The 21,398-nt window shown below is 40.8% G+C and overlaps 1 protein-coding gene across 4 annotated transcripts in view; it reads right to left on the bottom strand.

Annotated features, from left to right (window-relative positions):
• Positions 1-5,841: 5,841 nt before the first annotated feature.
• Positions 5,842-21,398, bottom strand: part of LOC129731596 (discoidin domain-containing receptor 2) — a 682,978-nt gene continuing 667,421 nt past the window's right edge. For 2 of the 4 annotated variants that reach the window (XM_055691707.1, XM_055691706.1), the window contains one exon: positions 5,842-8,440. In XM_055691707.1, coding sequence (XP_055547682.1) covers positions 8,285-8,440 — 156 coding nt within the window. In that variant the 3' untranslated portion in view covers positions 5,842-8,284. The remainder of the gene's footprint in view (positions 8,441-21,398) is intronic. The other 2 variants (XR_008729043.1, XM_055691708.1) reach the window with 2 other exon arrangements.

Below are 21,398 nucleotides of genomic sequence, written 5' to 3'. Positions count from 1 at the left end.
GTGACCGTCGACAATAACACCAGCCAGAGACGCATTTAAGCTGGAAATAGTGCCTACTTTTCACCTCGGAAGACACTTGGATCGAGCCGAGTGCGACGACACACGAAATTCACGCTGTACAAAACCCTCATGAGACCGGTAGTCCTCTATGGAATCGAGACAACAACGCTTCTCGCGGAGGGCCTTAACGCTCTTGGAGTTTCCGAGCGTATGGTGCTGCGGACTATATACGGTAGAGTACAGACGAACGATGGAGAATGACGATGGCGCTCGAATTATGAGCTGCACGCGCTGCTTGCACACCTGGCGAAAGTCAATAGGCTACAGTGGGCCGGTCACGTCGTGAAAATACCGGACGACAACCCTGTGAAATCACTTCTCTCCTGCTCCTGCCGGCACCAAAAGTAGAGGAGCGCAGCGTGAACGATGGCTCGCCAAGATCGAGAGAACCTGCAGGTGATCAGACGCCTGGAGAACTGGCGAAACACATCCCAGGACCGAGCAACATGGCGATAACTTCTTTATACAGTGAACTCTGTACACTCTTGAAATTGCCCGGCGACTTATCGGTTTATTCCTTTAGCTGTCAATGGCGGTGGTGGTCGCCGATAGTGGTCGTCTGGGGCTGATTTCTGCTGCTCCTCCGATTACTCCTGCTGCTACGGTCCTCGGTAAGGCGTGGTTTTTCCTACTCCTTGGCATTTAGCCGGTGGTAGCCAATAGCGCAGCTTACTCTATCTGGCGAGCAAAACACCTGCAGCCCCGACCACGGTAGGACACACACTTCGCGTGTTGTTATTGGTTACTCGTTTTAACTGTTTTCTTCATAGTTTGTGCGTTATTTTTGTCCCGTGAAGGGAAGTTTTTTCCGCTTCTTTGTAAGACCAGCGAAGGTAGTCCGCTGGCCCGTGAGTTCGAGTGCTACAGAAATTTTGCTCGTCAAATAGTGTAAGCTACGCTATTGGTTACCCCCGGCTAGGTGCCAAGAAGCAGGAAAAACACCGCCCCGCCGAGGACCGTAGCAGCAGAAGCGATCGGAGGATACTTCGAGCTGCAGGAGCAGCAGAAATCAGCCCCAGACGGCCACTATCGGCGACCACCACCGCTATTGACAGCTAGAGGAATAAACGGATAGTGTTTTTGTTTAATTTTGTTTGTTTTGTTTCTTTTGTGTTCTAGCATAGATCCGAAAGTCCGTTAGAGGTATCTGGTCGCCCTGTGAGTGTTTCGCCAAGCAATTTTAAAAGTGTACAAGACGACCTTTGGTTACAACGTATAAAGATGGTTACATCATCTATTAGCGTTGCGGTAACACACGAGTTGGGTACAGCTTCTATTGAAGTAACGATGTCGACAAGGCCGCCTTCCACGCGGAGACCTCAACGCTCAGCTCGGCCAGGAGGAGTAATTCAGACCGGTTATTAAGAAGTACAGCGCATACCGGTTCACGAACGGAAACAGCCTTCGGCAAATTGACTTTGTCGCCCCCGAGAACATCGGACACGAATAGTTGATCACGTTTTGATTGACGAAAGGTACTTCTTGGATGATATCAACGCCCGAACCTATCGTGGCATAAACATCGATTCTAACCACTATCATCTGATAGTTAAAATGCGCCAAAGACTTTCGGTTGTCAACATCATCCGATACCGTCGCCCGTCACGGTATGATCTCGAGCCACTTAAACATCCCAAAATTAAGAGTACTTGTGAAGCCTTTAGTCAGGAGAGCCCATCGAAGACTCTCTATAGGACTGCTGGAGTAATGTAAAAGCAGCCATGAACAGCTCAGCGAAAGGGGCTACTGGGCTCGTCCATAGGAATCGACGTAACGTAACGTAACGGAGGAGTGTCAGATAGTTTTAGACAAAAAGAATGCAGTGCGGGCATTGATATTGCTGCAATCGACCCGTCAAAACGTAACGTAATGCGATATAGACTGAAACGAAAACAGCAGACCCATCTTTTCCGGGACAAAAAGTGCCGCTTAGAAGGGCTGGAGTGTGAGGAAATGGAGCAGCAGAATTGTTCTTAAGAAACACGTAAATTCTAAAAGAAAAACACAAATTCTAGAAGAAACTGAGCCCCGAAGGCTTTGTGCCACGTGCCAAAATGTGTCAGGATAAGGATGAAGGAATCTTGACGGATGAACGTGAGGTAATCAAGGGGTGGATACAATACTACAACGAAACATTTGCAGGGCCGGATTTAGGTGATGGGAGGCCCGAGGCAGATATTTTCGTGGGGCCCTCTATTCTTATAAAATATCGGGGGATTTTTTCTTCGGCTCAGCGGTCTTGTAATTTGAAAACAGCTATTTAATTTCGTCCTACGTTTCGACACCGATTGGTATCTTCCTCGGGGAAAAAGTTCTAGCTTTGTTTCGCGTCCTACGGTTTTTTTTTTATTTTTTATTTTATTTTAAACATATAACTGTGTGTTCTGTATCGTTCGATAGTGACATTGGTGGATTGGTATTTTGGTATTTAAATTAAAAAAAAAAAAAAACTGTGATTGTGGCGGTTGCGTACTCTATGGTGGATTTATGCTACTCAGTAGCATAAATCCACCATAGAGTACGCAACCGCCACAATCACAGTTTTTTTTTAAATTTTAATACCAAAATACCAATCCACCAATGTCACTATCGAACGATACAGAACACACAGTTATATGTTTTAAAAAACCGTAGGTCGCGAAACAAAGCTAGAACTTTTTCCCCGAGGAAGATACCAATCGGTGTCGAAACGTAGGACGAAATTAAATAGCTGTTTTCAAATTACAAGACCGCTGAGCCGAAGAAAAAATCCCCCGATATTAATACACGGTCGACTCCAAATACATACTTATAAAAAATAGTAGTAAGAAAATTTTAAATTTTGAAATGACCTAACGCTTCGCTGGGAGGTGACAAGCAAAAAAGGTCACTACTCTGTCTTCACGTCTGGCCCAAAACTACCAGGACCCTTGTGTTGGAAGGCTTGGGGCATTCGCTTCTTTCAGCCCCCATTTAATCCCTTAATGGCGCAGGGGTAGTGCCAGGATGGCAGGAGAAACGACTGAGTCAGCACAGCGGATGAAGAAGACATATCGACCTCCAGGTTGAGTGTAGCTAAGGATGCTAACAAGCAGCTCAAGAATCGCAAATCGGCTGGGAAAGATGGCATAAAATCGGAGCTTATCAAACTAGACCCGGATAGGTTAGTATCCTGTGTGTACCAGCTGATAATCAGGATCTGGGATTCAGAACAGCTACCGAAGAAGTGCAAGGAAGGAGCAATAAGCTCAATATACAAAAAGAGTGACAAACTGGATGGTGAGAACTACCGAGCAATCACGTTTCTCAATGCAGTCTAGAAGTTCTCTCCCGGATTCTTTACTCTGAAAGTGTCGCGAATATCAAATTCCTTCATCGATTTCAAGGCCGCTTATGATACTATCGAAGAGCTATGGGAAATTATTGGGTTGGGAAAAACGAAAGGTCGTATTTCTGAACGAAATTTGACGCTTCATTTAACATACTTAGAATTATTATTTATACAACCCCCTCTCCTTATTTGCCAAAAACTCAGACAGCCACTTTGAGGCCACCAGTATCACCAAGAGCGTTTTGCATGGACCGAAAGAGATGGTAATCACTCGGTGCCAAGTCCGTACTATACGGTGGGTGCGATAGGACATCCCATCCGAGCTTCCGTAGCCTCTGGCGGGTCATCAAAGATGTGTGAGGCCGAGTTTTGCCCTGGTGGAAAACAACACCTTTCCTATTGACCAATTCTGGCCGCTTATGGTCAATCGCCTGCTTCAATCGGTCGAGCTGCTCACAATAGAGAACCGAATTGAGGGTCTGGTCATAGTTGAGCAGCTCATAGTGGACGATTCCCTCCCAATCTCACCAAACACACAGCAGCACCTTCCTGGCCGTCAATCCGGGCTCGACGATGGTTTAGGCCGGTTTACCGCACTTCGACCACAATTTTTTTTCGCTTGAGGTTGTCGTACGTGATTCACTTTTCATCACCAGTCACCATCCGCTTCAAAAATGGGTCAAGTTCGTTCCGTTTCAGTCGTGCATCGCAGGCGTGGATTCGGTCTAAGAGGTTTTTTGTGCGTCAACTCGTGTGGCACCCAAAGATCCAGCTCTTTTGGAATCCAATCATCTGCAAATGATTCCAAACAGTTTCATGGTCTATATTCAGTTCCTGGTAAATCTACCGAATGCTCACATGTCGGTCTACTTGGATGACTTCCACGATTCTATCGGTTTCTATGACGATTGGCCTACCATTACGGGGTGTATCTTCGACAGCCACTACACCAGAACGAAATCAATCAAACCAACGCTGTGCTGTGCGAATCGTTACAGTATCGGGCCCATAAACTTCACAAACTTATTTGGCCGCCCTCGTTGCATTTTTACCTCTCAGGTAAAACGTGAACATGACAAATTTCTTGCTTGGTTGACTCCATCTTTGGCGCGCTATAACTTGAGACTGAAACGTGCGATCACAACACGGTCCAAACGTCACTTATAGCACAAATTGTCGTTGCTAAATATCCGTATAGTATGACCCGACGCGATAAGTATAACACAAGATATGTTCAAGTGTTGCCATCTCACATTTCTTTTTTCTTTACCCAATATGGGTTTATCGGCTTAATCAACCCGTTATACCCGTTAAATTAATCGTTTCAGTCGTTATATAAACTAACCCAATATGCTCGAAAACGGTTTCCCTGCGCAACTAACAAGACTGATCTATGATGGATGGTCTCCCACCCCTTTTGTTGAACATTGCGCTCTTATAGAACGGCCTTTGACATCCAGCCAGTTCATCTGCTTCGCTAACAACGTGGATCTTGTTTGAAGGACGTTCTAGTCGGTTGCTGAACAGCACACTAAACTGAAACGTGAAACAGGAATGTTTGGCTTGAAGGTGAATATGTCGAAGATCAAATTTATGCAAGCAGAAGAAACCGTGCTCGGAAGTAATCCACGGAGATGAGTGCGAGGCAGAGAAATCCGCAGACGTATTCCAGCTGGAAGTCGTGCCTACTACGTTCTCCACAAGACCTTGAGGTTTGATAAACTTTACTCCCGTATCAAGTGCATCACGTACAAGAGGCTTGTAAGACCGATAGTTCTATAGTACGGGCACGAAACATGAACAATGCTCGAGGAGGATTCGCAAGCACTAGTTATTTTCGAACGACGTGTTCCTAAGACCATCTTCGGCGAAGTATGTGACGATGACGTTTGAAGACGGAGAATGAACCACGAGCTGGCGTAACTCTACGGCGAACACAGTGTCCAAAAAGGCGCTAAAGCTGGAAGGGTACAATGGGTGGGTCATGTTGTCAAAGTCCGGCAAATCTGGCCAGTAGATGCGCGCGTGAATAACTGGAGACAAGCTGTTGTGGACCGAGTTAGTTGGCGTAACATTGTAACGCAGGTGAAATCCTGAGGAATGTTTCACCCGGAAAATGTACTGTCACGGTGATGATCAACAAAATGATTATTTTTGATCCTTAACTTGTAGTGAGTTTGAGAAACAACGCAAAATGTGATGTTTGGATAGTAGTGTAAGTGGAAGAATATGGTGGATTTAATCAATCCAACAAATGATAAATTGATAATAACGCAACGTCATTCCTTTTTTCGTCTTCGAATTTTTTGTTTAGCTTTCACTCTCAATCCAACACGCTCCATCCCGGACGAGTTCCATTATTTAGGAAACCAACGCAAAAGGAAACAATAAAAACTCAACCGGAAAATTTGTAATAGTGTGGTAGAGTCTGAGCAGCGCGGAGTGGTGAGGCAAGAAGAAAAGAAAACGCATTTTAGTAGTACAATAGTCATTCGTACGAATGATAAATGCATTCACATCTCGTATTCTTTTTATTGATCCATTTTCTTTGTCAGTGTTTTTTTTGTTTTTAAAAAAGAATTACTTCTTAGCAATATAGTTACTGTTTAAAATGATATTTGCTGTCCTTTTCAGTACCAGGTTATTCTACCGCTACAGGTTTTACTACGTTTGCTTTATTTTTTAACTGTACAGAGAAAAGAATACAAAACTATATTATACAGTCTACTTATTGATTAAAGTATAAATACGTCCTATATAATACATAATACCTTTTGTTTCGTTTCATTTTTTTTTGTTTTCATTAAAATTTTGCATTCCGTTATATATTTTTGTCTACATCTAGCATATTATCTCTGCGGAGAGGACCTGCGTATTGAAACCTACACCAATCCGAGTGAGCCGTTTTTAGTGGTTTTATTATTCAATTTGCTCGGCGGTACTGTCCGCTCGGCTTTCGGAGGTGGAAACTAAACGTGCTAATATTCGAAGGGAATTGCTACCTAATAAAAAATATAGTTTATACAACAGTCTGCCTTAGTTAGCCGGACCGGAAAGCATTTCGTGTGATAAAGGTTTTTGTTTTCGCCGGTGCTACCGAAAATATTGCATTCATTTCTACCGATTAGTGCCGCATCGGTAATCAAGTAATTATTCAACGATTGTGTGGCTTGAAATTCTAGCGTTTTTAGTACGAATTGGAATAGCAGAAGATTAAACTATGCTTGATTCGCTTTTGTCGGAATTCTTTTATTCTTTCCTCTGAACATTGTATCGGAAGCGAGCAGATTCATTGAATTTGGGTTTTATTAGTTTGTTCCGGGTGGAAAATCCTAGGCCTGTTCGCTTTTGATACATTTTTGCCTGCATGTGTGTTCTGTAGCGTGTAAACGATGGGGTATGGTTGTTTGTTTCTGGTGGCGAAATAATAAATTGAAAAAATGAGATTTATATCGAAAACATGCGATAATTTAAATTAAGCCCGACCTTTAATTTATGAATTGGAGGAAAATACGAGGTAATCAGATTTTTTGCCTACTTACGAACTGCTATCCGGAGAGTGCGCTCATGTTAATTATTAAAAATGTATATTCATGAATATGGCATACTGGTACGCCCCTCCTCTTCCGCTGCACTGCCTTTTTCGCCTTTATCCTGCGTGTGTTCAAATGTGCTGCCGCTGATTGGAGGTGGCTTCCAGCTCTTGTTCTCTCTGTTCACTTCAATCATTATATTTAATTTTTATCGAAATGAAATTAAATTCAACACATTTTAATACATTTTTGTTCATAACTAAATGGTTTCAATTATTGCTAAAACCGAATGGCACAGCTATTTATTGATTTCAATATGCACACACGCAAGTTGACAAGCAATGGAAAAACCGCCTACGGGATAACGACTGTGTAACTAGGAAAATGATAGAAATTATATCATGGTTTCAACATGCCAACCGCAATCATTTTTCATTCGTTAAAATTAAACACCTTGATGTTGAATAATTAAATGATTAGCACTAGTTGCCGATTTTTCGATTAATTGATGACTCGTAAAACTGGCAAACATTTATCGTCATCGAGTGTTGAAGTGGTTCCTGTGTTAACGTACTGTCTAAAAGTGTGTGTATGTTTTTTTGTTCTTTCGTGTATGTGAGCTTTACGTGTGCATTCCAATTATAACTAGTAAGTTGACAAATTCGCGTTTCAACACTCGCTCGTAATTAAATTTACTTTTTACACCTATATAATCAGGGATCACAATTACGTTGTATGTGCATAAACTTTACTTATGTTGTTGTTCGTCTCGCATTTTCAATGAATTCAATAGTAGGATTATGTTCCTTCAAAGTCTCTCGTCATCTTGATTGTTCCATGCATGCATTTAGAGCATTATCTAAGGGGGCCGCGTCGTTTACACTTGCCATTTTCTCGTCTGCATCCTGTTCGGATTTATACCGCTGCATTGTCCTAGTTTTGTTTTGTGTTCGTTTGCTTGAGTGCTATAACAATTTATTGAGTTTCTTAAATTCGTACTTTTTCCGCTAGCTTGCTGTAATTCGTTTCAATTTAGATGTGATGAAAGTATTCACTATAAAAGTCGGAGAGAATTGTTAAGGCGAAGTTAGTTTGGTCTGTTGAATCGCAACTCTACACATCAAACGCTACAGAATATAATATTACCGAACCGAACCAGAACGGAAACAAAATTTGACGGAAAGTAATACATCCACGAATAGGCTGAACTAATCAAAACATGTCAAAGAAAATAATTACCTTTAGGAAATCATATTTGGCATACGATAATCAAACGATACAAAATTAGTTAAACGCACGGCTACTACAATACACGGATGCCATAACACAAAAGATGATGGTGTGATGAAGTTGCTAGTGCAAGATTGTTTTTTTTTTGGTTCTAAAAAGAAGCAGTTGGTTTGTACCCGAGGTTTTTCCGCTGCAGAAATAGGTGAATTTCCCGGAAGTTGGGCCGACTGTTCTCGTTGCGCTGCCAGCATTCGCACATCAGGTCGTAGATTTCGCGTGGGCAGCCAACCGGAATGGGTAGCAGGATCTGTGAATGGAGAAGAAAAACACGTAAATTTATAAATTATCTCTGTTTTTAAGAACAATGTTTTGGGTAAATCGTAAGGAGTTGACTGGTGACGAAATTATTTCTTACACAATCGCTTTTTATTATTAGACGCTTGTCACGAGGACAATGAGACATCAGTTCATATCTTAAATTAACAAAATGGCCGACTTATGCACAATCTCGCACGGCGCTCTTATAATAGATTTGGAAGACCGAGTCCGAAGACCTGAACGTTAATATACGATGGCATCAGGTTAAAATAGCTAGAAATGTCAATTTTGCAACATGAACTCGGCATCAAATTGTTGTTGAAAAGTATGTCGCACATTTAATGATCAACAAAAAGTATAAGGGTCATTCCATAGAAAGTGACTGAAAAAAACACAAACTTGGCATCGACCATCACAGATTTCGCTCAAAGTTGAAAGGATTATTCACCTAGGTTTGATTTGGAAAAATCCCGATTTCGGTGCCCACTGAAAAACCCCTCGCTCCAAGGGACCCTCCTTTTTGTGGCAAAACAACACATTTTTTGTGTTAAAATAAGGCTTTGGTCTAATATATTGAGAATAAATATTGAGAATAAAATAAGGCTTTGGTCTCAATATTGTCCCCCAAACGTTTTAGAAAAAAATGGGGCAACAGTTTTTGTAAGTGAGTAACAATTACTTTTTATAGAAACACTTTTGCGGATTTTCTCACAAAAGTCACTAGAGTTTTCATTAAAAAACAATCTTTTCTAATTTTTGTCTCTGTGACAATTGAATTAGAATTCACAAGTTTTTCTCTAAAGAATCACAGATCGAATTACTTTATTTTGGAAGCAAGGGTATTTTTTTCATTAAGCAGTCACGGTGATAATTTGAAGAACCAAAGATATTTGTCCAGAGAAAAAGTTTTCCCAGATAGTCACTGTGACTGTCGAGAGGAAATATACAACAACAGTTTTGTTTGGAAGATGGTATGACCTTTTAAAAAACTTATAAGTTATTAGCATTGTCACAGTGATTTTGGTATTCGTCTCTTTTACTTTGAGCTGATATCAGGAAAAGTAAACATCAAGCTTCGACCGACAAATATCGCTGTAGCTGTCCTGTAACAATAACGCACCTGGGTTAGATAGAATCAAATTCAACTTGTTGAAGAATCTACCCGGCAATGCCAAGAGGCGCTTGTTGAACTTGTTCAAAAAGTTCCTGGAGCAAAACATTGTACCGCAGGATTGGAGGCAAGTGAAGGTGATCGCCATCCAAAAACCAGGGAAACCAGCTTCTGATCACAACTCTTATAGGCCGATTGCAATGCTATCCTGTATCCGGAAATTGATGGAAAAAATGATACTCCGTCGTTTAGACCACTGGGTCGAATCAAATGGTCTACTATAAGATACTCAATTTGGCTTCCGCCGTGCCAAAGGGACGAATGATTGTCTTGCGTTGCTTTCAACAGATATTCAGCTGGCTCGCAAAGAACAAATGGCGTCTGCGTTCTTGGACATTAAGGGGGCTTTTGATTCCGTTTCTATTGACATTCTTTCGGGTAAACTTCACCGACAAGGATTTTCTCCAATTTTGAACAATTTTTTGCACAACTTGTTGTCCGAAAAGCACATGCATTTTACGCACGGCGATTTGGCAACTTTTCGCATTAGCTACATGGGTCTTCCCCAGGGCTCATGTTTAAGCCCCCTTCTTTACAACTTTTATGTAAATGACATCGACGAATGTCTGGCAAATTCATGCACGATAAGACAACTTGCAGACGACAGTGTAATCTCAGTTACAGGAGCCCAAGCTGCCGATTTGCAAGGACCATTGCAAGATACCTTGGACAATTTGTCTGCTTGGGCTTTACAGCTAGGTATCGAATTCTCTCCGGAGAAGACTGAGATAGTAGTTTTTTCTAGGAAGCATGAACCTGCTCAGCTTCAAACACAATTAATGGGTAAAACGATTTCTCAGGTTTTGGTACACAAATATCTTGGTGTCTGGTTCGACTCTAAAGGCACCTGGGGTTGTCACGTTAGGTATCTGATGAAAAAATGTCAACAAAGAGTGAATTTTCTTCGTACAATAACCGGACAATGGTGGGGAGCCCACCCAGGAGACCTTATAAGGCTTTACCAAACAACGATATTGTCTGTCATTGAGTACGGGTGTTTCTGCTTCCGCTCCGCAGCAAACACACATTTGATCAAACTGGAGCGAATACAATATCGTTGTTTGCGTATCACCTTGGGTTGCATGCAGTCGACCCATACGATGAGTTTGGAGGTCTTAGCTGGAGTACTACCATTGAAAAACCGCTTCTGGAGCCTGTCTTCTCGCATTCTTATCAAATGTGAGGTCTTGAACCGTCCTGTGATTGAAAATTTTGAAAGGTTAATCGAACTTAATTCTCAAACCCGTTTTATGACATTGTAATTCAATCACATGTCCCATAATATTAACCCTTCTTCGAATATTCCAAATCGTGTCGACTTATCAAATACTTTTGATTCTACTGTGTTTTTCGATACATCCATGATAGAAGAAACTCGTGGAATCCCGGATCATTTACGCGTGCAGCAGATCCCCAAAATTTTTTCCAATAAATATCGAAACATCAACTGCGACAATATGTTCTACACTGACGGATCACTTCTTGATGGGTCCACTGGCTTCGGTATTTTCAATAACAATTTAACCGTCTCCCATAAACTCGATAACCCTGCTTCTGTTTACGTCGCAGAATTAGCTGCAATTCAGTACACCCTAGGGATTATCGAAAAAATGCCCAAGGACCATTATTTCATCTTTACGGACAGTCTCAGTTCCATTGAGGCTCTCCGATCGATGAAAGATGTTAAGCACTCTCCGTATTTCCTGGGGAAAATACGGGAACATCTGAGTGCTTTATCCGAAAAATCTACTCAGATTACCTTAGCGTGGGTCCCTTCTCACTGCTCGATACCGGGCAATGAGAAAGCGGACTCTTTGGCTAAGGTGGGCGCAACAAACGGTGGAATTTATGAAAGACCAATTGCCTTTAATGAATTTTTCTCATTTGTACGTCAGAATACGATCATCGGTTGGCAAAATGCTTGGACCAGAGAGGAACTGGGAAGGTGGTTACATTCCATAATCCCCAAGGTGTTGACGAACCCGTGGTTCAAGGGGTTGGATGTAGGTCGGGATTTCATTTGCGTGATGTCCCGGCTTATGTCCAATCACTATAGATTTGACGCGCATCTCCGTCGTGTTGGGCTCGGGGAAAGTGGTATCTGTGCCTGTGGTGAAGGTTATCACGACATAGAGCACGTTGTTTGGTCATGCCCTGTACACCGTGACGCCAGGTCTAAATTAATAGCTTCCCTGCAGGCCGAAGGTAGGCAGTCGGCTGTTCCTGTTCGTGATGTCTTGGCGAGCCGTGACCTATCCTACATGTCCCTTATATACGTTTTCCTGAAATCCATCCACGCCCCAGTTTAGTCCTACCCCCTTCCGCCTGCATCCAGCCTAACGACAAGAACACGTGAAGACCCCGGATCCGGAAACAGCAATCAGACCCGCACGATACTCTCAAGGCCCGAGGGAGACAACCCAATATGCCAGTCCGTAATATCTTGCCCAGCAGCGGAACATGTGCTTACCTATGGCAATGAAAACCATCATACAGTAAACCAGTGCTTTTAATGCAAAATATTATAGCTTTAAGTTACATTTAGTTTCAGCTCGTAGTCGGCAGCGAGGATAAAAAATTTGCTTTTAGTAATTAAGATACTTTAGAAAGTAAGCTACCAGATATAATTGGCGCCGTTAAACATTAAATTGTATTTGTGCCGTGTCAAATAAATTATAGATGAACAAAAAAAAAAATAAAATATCACTGATCACCGTGACTTTTGTCAGGAAATATATGTCAAAGGTTGTTTTAGTGATTTGTGATCCTTATAAAAAAAAATAAATCTTATTAACATTGTCACATGAATTTATGTAATTATCTCTTTTCGATCAAGTAACAAAGAAAAAAATATTTTAATATTAGGATGGAGGGAATATCTCCCCATCCAAAGTTCGATTAGTATTGTCTCACAAGAGTCTCCGTATCAATTGATCGTTGTTACATAATCTATGATCATTATCGAAAAGAATGAATCTTTTCCTACAAAGGTCACTAAAAATATTTGGTGACGAATAGTTTTTTGGTTCATCAAGATGGAGGTGATAATTACTAAAAGCGTTGAAAGTATATATAGTAAAAATATAGCATTATATAATTCATACATTTTCATCGTTAACTTCATATATTTTGTAACAATATAATAACAGGGGTTGCATTGGAATAGACATATCTAGAGAAACATTTCAAAAGTTCCTATCTGCTTTTATCGACTTTTTGATCGATCACTTTCAATCAAGCTCCTCAACCTATTAAACACCTCTTAAGACACGTTATTTGCACAATTTGATAGCGGAGGATCACTCTAGCCTTCTAAACGAAAACCACGCTCGAGAGAATTACTAAAGCCAAACCATTACTAGAATGAAAAGACGCTCCGGAAAAACGATGAAATCAGATAGGACCTTTTGAAATGTTCATCTAGATATGATTAAAAAGAGGAATAAATGTAATATTTATGTGTTTCTGAAATATTTAAAATTTTCCGAATATTATTCAAAACCTGAATAATCTGAAGGCGCATGAAAATTTTAGGGGTAGGCGATATAGTTTCACCATAAAAATGGAATTGTATTTGAAAAACACTTTTGGTTTTTATCGCAATTCCAACTTCTTGTGTGTTATCATTTTATATGTACCCATTTAGTCATTTCTAATTACCATCAGCGAAATAAAAAGAATCTAAAATAGTAATGGGAGTTGGTCACGAATGAAATGTTTGATTCTAGAACTTTGTCACGAAAAATATACATGTATGTATTGATAAAAATACGACTCGCGGTGACAATTTCAAACCAAAGAAACGTTTCTGGTTTCTCCTATAACCATCACCAAGTGTTAATACGAAAAGCAGAACATTCTAACAAACCATTTTGTGACAAATACCAAAAGTTTGTATAAGGCTCTAAGCCTCGCCTTTTCGACGCTTTTTCAGCATTCCCGACCATTTACAGAAAATATTCTTCGTACGAATATGAATTTTCTTTTAGAGGTCACCAACATGCCATTTGTGCGGACTGGGCTGAAAGGTCACAATGTTACGCCAACGCACTCCTTCATGAGCGTCCCACGTTGCAAAGGTTTTGCGTCACTTGGTCTAACCACGCGGCCTTGACGTCTTATGCCGGCCAGAATTGAGACGAACATCATTTTTGCAGATTGTTGTCCGGCATCCTGCGTATTTCTCTGCTGCAGTTGTTCTCTGACGTTACCAATGAACCGGAGGACACAACTCCATCCACTACCTGGAGCTCATCTCCTTCGATTGCCATACTTTTGCAATGCGAGCTCTACCCTAGGAACCATTTTTCCTTTTATCAGAGTTTTATAGCGCTTAATACGCCAAAATAGCGCTATATAACTTTGATAAAACAAGTTTTGCTACGTGGGTAACGCTCTCGGTTCCTCCTGCTAGCAGATACTCGGTCCCCGGCGTTTTTATTTTCAATCCAGCCTTTTCTGCTTCACGGTTCAGTTTGATGTATTTCTCAGCGACCGCCTGGAACGTCCTTCGGACAAGGTCAACTTCGTCAGTGAAGCAGATGACCTGGCTGGATTTATTGAAGGTCGTGCGTCGCATGTTAAAGGCCGTACGTTTCATAACACATCCAAGCGCAATATTGAACAAGAGACAAGAAAGACCGTCGAAGGTCGAGTTTCGAATTGGAATATAGCACCAAGGCTTTGCTTCTTATACTCTCTTACCACTCCTCCGGTAGCTGTTCTATATCCTCGGCCCTGACTATCAGTTGGTGCAGACAGGAAGCCAGCCTATCCGGGCCCAGCTTGATAAATTCCACTGCGATGCAATCTTTTTCAGCTGATTTTTTGTTCTTGAAATCCTGGAGGCTTAAAACAAAGATGTCGACGATTTGAAATTTATCTTCCAAAACGAAATTCGTGGAAATAAACATATTGTATGAATAAATCAGTAGATTGTAAGAATAATCACGAAGAAGTAACCAATTTTTCAACGGATCATACCTGGAAACCTGAACCAACCAAAATTATGTATTGAGACAAAATTTCACTACGCTAACGCTAACCGAATGTAGTCAGAAGTAAAATGTAAACGGCAGATTGCTTAATAATTCAAAATTTAAAGTTATCAACATTTATTCCTGATAACACAAAATTTCGCTTGAGGCAAAACCTCGTTTTCCGGGTTCAGCTAGTTTATAAAAATAAATTAACGTGACGAATACTTATAATTTACGAAAGCAAAGAGCTGGAGGCTCAAACGTGCCAAAACACTTTTCATATCCATTTTATCTACAAGCATTAGGTGGAAAACTACTCTGATTGTGGATAGTGCCGTACGAGCGTGTACCCAACATGACAACTGCTCACCACTGGCACTGAATAGACCATTTTACGAACTGACAGGTGTCACGGATCCTGCTGATATTGATGTTGCTTTTACGTGCGTTATGTCAGCGGTTCCGAGTTTTCTGTCAAAATTTCATTCATGAATCAGAAACGTCAATCAGTTCGGAAACGTCTCGTTAAATGGTCTATTTCGTTCTCGTATTTTTTTCAAATTTTCATTTGTTTTTACGTTTGTGAACGATATTGTCACGATAGATAGGTTCGATATTTTGTTGTCATGTCTTGTATTTTACAGTTTGTGTCCTGTTTTATGCATAGAACGAAGATTGTTCCGCTTTTTGTAAGACCAACGGAAGTTGTCCTACATTCCGTGATTTGTGTGCGACATGTTGTACACACAACCCCAGATAGGCTTCTTATACTCTCTTACCACTCCTCCGGTAGCTGTTCTGTATCCTCGGCCCTGACTATCAGTTGGTGCAGACAGGAAGCCAGCCTATCCGGGCCCAGCTTGATAAATTCCACTGCGATGCAATCTTTTTCAGCTGATTTTTTGTTCTTGAGTTACTTGATGGCATCTATAATTTCACCTATTGCAGAGGGCGGATTGGCTCCCCCAATCGCCGATCCCACTGCACTGTTCATGGCTGTTTTGATATTATTTCAGCAGTCCTCCAGAGGGGCTTCGACGAAATCCCCTTCTCCCGATAACGCTGCCTCAAGGCTTACCGCGTACTAAGTGCCGACTTTGGGGTATTTAAGTCGCTTCAGATCGTACCTTGGCGGGCGACGGTAGCGGATGATGATAACAACCGAAAGTCATTGTAGCTTTATGACCATCAGAATCGACAGCTTGCGCCACAATAGATTCAGATGTAGAGCATATCCTAGAAGTGCCCTCCGTCAATCATTTAGTCTGTTGTGATGAGCTCCGGGCTTACCGAAATAGGAGGCTCTGTTAGAAGTAGGTACTGCGTATATGGCCATGTTCTTGGAAGCGGTGATGTCAATGAGTCGATGGCAGTGTTGTTAGTCTCGCTCATAAACAATTGTTTCAAGATGCAATAATGGTTGTGGAGGGACAAAAAAAAAATTTCGAAGGATATCAGACTACTTCGGTACCGTGAAACAGGGCGAATAGAAACAGTCTGCGATATATCTTGCAGTGTACAAAAAATACTATAATGTATAGAATGAATATAAAAGTTTTAAAACATGGGTCTTGCCTCCGGTTATTAAGGATGTAACGTCCATTTTGATAAAATGAGTAATTCATTGTTTTATTGAAAAAATGTTGCATGTTTCTATTCACCCCGCAATGGGGCGAATAGAAACACTCGCCAATATAAAACGTTTTCCTTGTTCTGATAGAAAATTCTAGTTTTAATTTGGAGAAAACAGAACAATTGCATCATATTTATTGATATGAGAGGCAAGAAAACGATATAAAATATCAAAATAGTGGAAATGTTCGGTTTATTACTTCATGTTTGTTATCTTATGAATGAATACGTTCTATTAGAGTCCTAATTAAGAACAGAAGGACTCGGGGTTGGGTCAAGCATTTCCACCGGTCTGGAATCTTCCGGTGTTTCATCGACATCCGGGCACATTTTGTCTTGGTGGAACTGAAACCTTGATTCATATCTCTCGGGTCAGTCCAGGTCGAGCATCATGCAGCAGATAAATCAGACTTTCACCACGTTTTTGGAAACTAGCGTGGTTGTCTACTGGATTGAAGTCTAAAGTTAACATCCGATTTATCACAGAGTAGTTGATTCTATATTTCGTAACCTCTTGACAAGGAAACAGTTTTCTTGCGTCAAATCTCAACAGCAACAAGCGGAGCGAATACGTTTTTAGACTTTTTTGTTGGTAAGTCCTGACCATGACGGGCTGAAAATGCACAAAACATGTTCCAGACATCATTTTACATATAAAACATTATAGCATTTCTCAAATCCACATGTTTTGATACAAAAAATAGCCGCTACGGCGTTGTTTCTATTCGCCCCGTTAATCTGAGAACCGCGAGTTTTCCATGAAAAATAGGTAACGTGGTGATGAATACCTTACGGCAATCCTTTAATTTACCGTAAAAACTTAAAATGCTTAACTACCGACCCAGTATATCACACGAACAAGTTCTAAGTGGAGCAGAATGGCTTCCACAGGCAAAGTTTTTTGGTACTCGGAAACGATCAGAATTTGAGCCCCTATTTTGCATTTTTTTAAGCAAACCGACAGTAGTGCTGCTAACCCAAAAATGGGTTTGCAGGACTTGTTTACTATTGAACTATCCAAGAAATATTCTTTGCATGGTTTTTAAATGTAATCGAAGACTTAAAATCGCATTTTTCAAGTTCGGAAGTTTTGTTTCTATTCGCCCCACTGTTTCTATTCGCCCCGTTTCACGGTAACTGTTTGTTTTGGCTGGTTTTGCATTGGACTATTGTAAAAAACTTACCAAAGCAGTCTGATACCCTACACTGATTTCAATTGATTAAGAAAAAATGCTAACAAAAAAAAAAAAGGTTGAGAACCGCTGATCTGTAATATGCGATACAGCTTTTGTCAGTTGTGCATGTGGTTGCTGAGTAATATGAGTTCAAAGGTCATTTTTCAATATAAAATCTGATTTCTCTCGGCCGGGAATGGCTAAATTTTGATCCCTTTAATCCCTAGCAACGCCGGGGATTTTATCGCATATAATTCAAATTTAGAGAGTAGTTTTATACATCAATAAACCTTAGTTTGCATGTATTGGATCAATGTTTGGAGGTTCCTTGATAAACGCTCGACCCTTTCGCTTCACGCCATCCATAAGAGTCTGTACAGTTGTTTGCGGTTCCTTTTAAACATTTTTCCTATTTTTGAGCATTTCACTTGCATATTTCACATCCTCCTTGGTCTTTCAGAGTTCCTGTTTCATCATAGCCCAACACGTTTCGATAGACCAAAGCTCCGGGCAGTTTGGCAGATTCATGACTTCAGGAACAAACTTGACAGAATTTGCCTCATACCTATCATTCATTCTAACGCAGTTTTCGAAATATAACAAGAGGCTAGATCTTGGCAAACTGGTGGGCTTTCTATACGCTGTTTCAAAAGTGGCAAAAGACGTTTTTTGAAGCTTTCGGTCTTGTAAATTTCACTGTTTGATGTTTTTTTTTTGTAAAGAAAACTTGACTTCACTTGCCACGGGTGCAGGTAGCCTCCCAAATTAGATACTTCGCAGCGAATTTGGACATTTTCTCCTTCTCGAAACAATCATCTATTTTAAACTTATTCTTTTCAGCGAAAAACTCCTGTCCTGGAAGTTGTTAGCAGTCAGCTTTAAGATACGTTTTATCATCCATCGCACAGCAACTACATACTTCTCGTCTAAAGGTTTGTGTAGAGCTGTAGGGCACGTGTTGTGGCAGTTATCTGATGGCTTTCATCAAGTTATAAGAACTTTTAAACCTTGTACGTGTGTAATCTACTTCTTGCTTTGATTTTCTGGACGTCCGATTTCGAAACTCCAAGCCTATTGGCCTAATTAGGTATTGAAATGTTGGGATAACAAGTAAACAATTTCTTGACCTTTTCATCCATTTTTCTGCCTGTTGAACCCAGTTTTCTTTCAGCTCCACTCTTGTGATCCAACGACAACTCGTCTTTGGATCTTTTAAAAACTCTTAAGACGGTCGAATCACAAATGTGAAACATTTTTTTCAACGCATGATTGGAAAGCTCTGGATTTGGTATGTGTGCGAACAATTTTTTTTCTCGTCCTTTCACTTAAATAGCTTCCAAACTGGCGGCAACATAACAACATAACTTTGAGAGGACCTTGGTGTTCCACTTGACAGTAGACTTACATTCCACCTGCATCACAGTACGATGATTTCAAAAGCTACACGCCAGCTCGGCTTCATTTATAAAGTCGCCCGTGATTTTAAAGATCCACACTGTTTAAAGGCCCTGTACTGTTCATTAGTACTCCACTGATTGAGGATTGTAACCTGGTTTGGTTTCCCTACCAGCTAACTTGGAACCTGCGGATTGAGTGTATACAGAAACGATTCGCTTACATACAAATGAAACACAAATTTCTGCATAACGTGAATATCTGAATATCTTTCGGAATCCGGTGAACCACGATAGAGTGCACTTGAAATCCTGGAGGCTTAAAACAAAGATGTCGACGATTTGAAATTTATCTTCCAAAACGAAATTCGTGGAAATAAACATATTGTATGAATAAATCAGTAGATTGTAAGAATAATCACGAAGAAGTAACCAATTTTTCAACGGATCATGCCTGGAAACCTGAACCAACCAAAATTATGTATTGAGACAAAATTTCACTACGCTAACGCTAACCGAATGTAGTCAGAAGTAAAATGTAAACGGCAGATTGCTTAATAATTCAAAATTTAAAGTTATCAACATTTATTCCTGATAACACAAAATTTCGCTTGAGGCAAAACCTCGTTTTCCGGGTTCAGCTAGTTTATAAAAATAAATTAACGTGACGAATACTTATAATTTACGAAAGCAAAGAGCTGGAGGCTCAAACGTGCCAAAACACTTTTCATATCCATTTTATCTACAAGCATTAGGTGGAAAACTACTCTGATTGTGGATAGTGCCGTACGAGCGTGTACCCAACATGACAACTGCTCACCACTGGCACTGAATAGACCATTTTACGAACTGACAGGTGTCACGGATCCTGCTGATATTGATGTTGCTTTTACGTGCGTTATGTCAGCGGTTCCGAGTTTTCTGTCAAAATTTCATTCATGAATCAGAAACGTCAATCAGTTCGGAAACGTCTCGTTAAATGGTCTATTTCGTTCTCGTATTTTTTTCAAATTTTCATTTGTTTTTACGTTTGTGAACGATATTGTCACGATAGATAGGTTCGATATTTTGTTGTCATGTCTTGTATTTTACAGTTTGTGTCCTGTTTTATGCATAGAACGAAGATTGTTCCGCTTTTTGTAAGACCAACGGAAGTTGTCCTACATTCCGTGATTTGTGTGCGACATGTTGTACACACAACCCCAGATAGGGTAGGGAAATCTGTTGACTACCCCCGGCTAATTGACAAGGAACAACAGGCGAACACCAGGTGAAAGTAGCCCCGAACGTCGCCATTGGAAGGATCCTGAAGCCACCGCTACCGACAGTGACGAGGAAAATAGAAGAAGCGTTCAGCAACAAGTGATAAACTTTGTTTGTACTTCTTTCTAGTGCACCCTAGAATCGGAAAGTCCGTTAGAGGTACTTTGCCGACCTGTAAAATAGGGTCTGCGTTATGTAACCTGAAAAGTAGCTAGCTGCCTTCTGCAGTTAGCTATTATATTAGTTTGTAGTGTAAACCTCCCTAGTACTTGTGGAAGTATAATTTGGAATTATTAATTACCTGTGGGACAATGCCGCGAATAAAACCGCCTACATTCGAATACGAGTAATAAACTGTATGAGTTCCTAAATCCGCTTCAAACGCCGCGAAATTCCGAATTCCACTTATAAAATACCGAGTTAATCTCATGTAATTATATAATTATGTTGCTAAACCGTGTGACCGTTGCTCGCTTTCTAATAGTTTATAAATTTTATTGAGTTATGAGAAGATAAAAAAATCTTTGAAATGAATCATTCTCTTTACAGTCATCAATTTCACACTAGTATGGTTAAAACCTGTTCTCCTACTAACAATTCTATTTGGTATTTACCGTAAGCTTTGTCAATTAGCTCTATAGAGACAGCGACAAAACCGCAACGAAACGAAATGAAATCCCGAGCACTATACGTATTGTCTGGGGAGGTGGTGAAATACCAAGCACTAAAGACCAAAAGATGACACGTTTTGACGTCAGGACGAGATGGACAGGACGGCGTTCCTCTCGCCTGCAACTAATACCGCCGAGAATTGTGGCGTATTATCGGATTTCGAAATTGATTGAATCCACAACCTGTGATGACGGTCGTCCAGCGGTGGTCACATGATGGGCAAACATTTGCGGGAACTGATTTGGTAAGCTGGTATGTATATCTGTCGCATTCGAGTTCACATTTGGGACGGTACTTTGATGTCCCTAATGACCGAAGGAAATGGGAATGCTTTTAGTGCGGCCACCGGTTGTGGCTGGCCCGGTTTTGTGACGTCCGTGTGGTTTTGTTGGTTGCGAGTTATTAGCATCCTGGTAGCCCTTAAAAGCATTTTGTCGGCTAGTTTGCGATTGGGACAGATTTGATGTGGAATAAAAGTTTAGTGCATAGAAATGGTTTATTTTTCTGCGATGGCAACCAAATGAAAGTCGCCACTCGAGCGCTGCAATATGTATTTCAAGCTTTGAACTGATTTGTACACGTAACGCAACCGAATTGTCAATAAGATTGAGCTGAAATTGTAAGACGATAACTTATCTCGCGTATATTGAACGGATATGTG

The sequence above is a fragment of the Wyeomyia smithii genome, chromosome 3 (assembly GCF_029784165.1).
Source record: "Wyeomyia smithii strain HCP4-BCI-WySm-NY-G18 chromosome 3, ASM2978416v1, whole genome shotgun sequence".
NCBI classification, from domain to species: domain Eukaryota; kingdom Metazoa; phylum Arthropoda; class Insecta; order Diptera; family Culicidae; genus Wyeomyia; species Wyeomyia smithii.
This window is presented reverse-complemented; position numbering and strand designations above follow the sequence as displayed.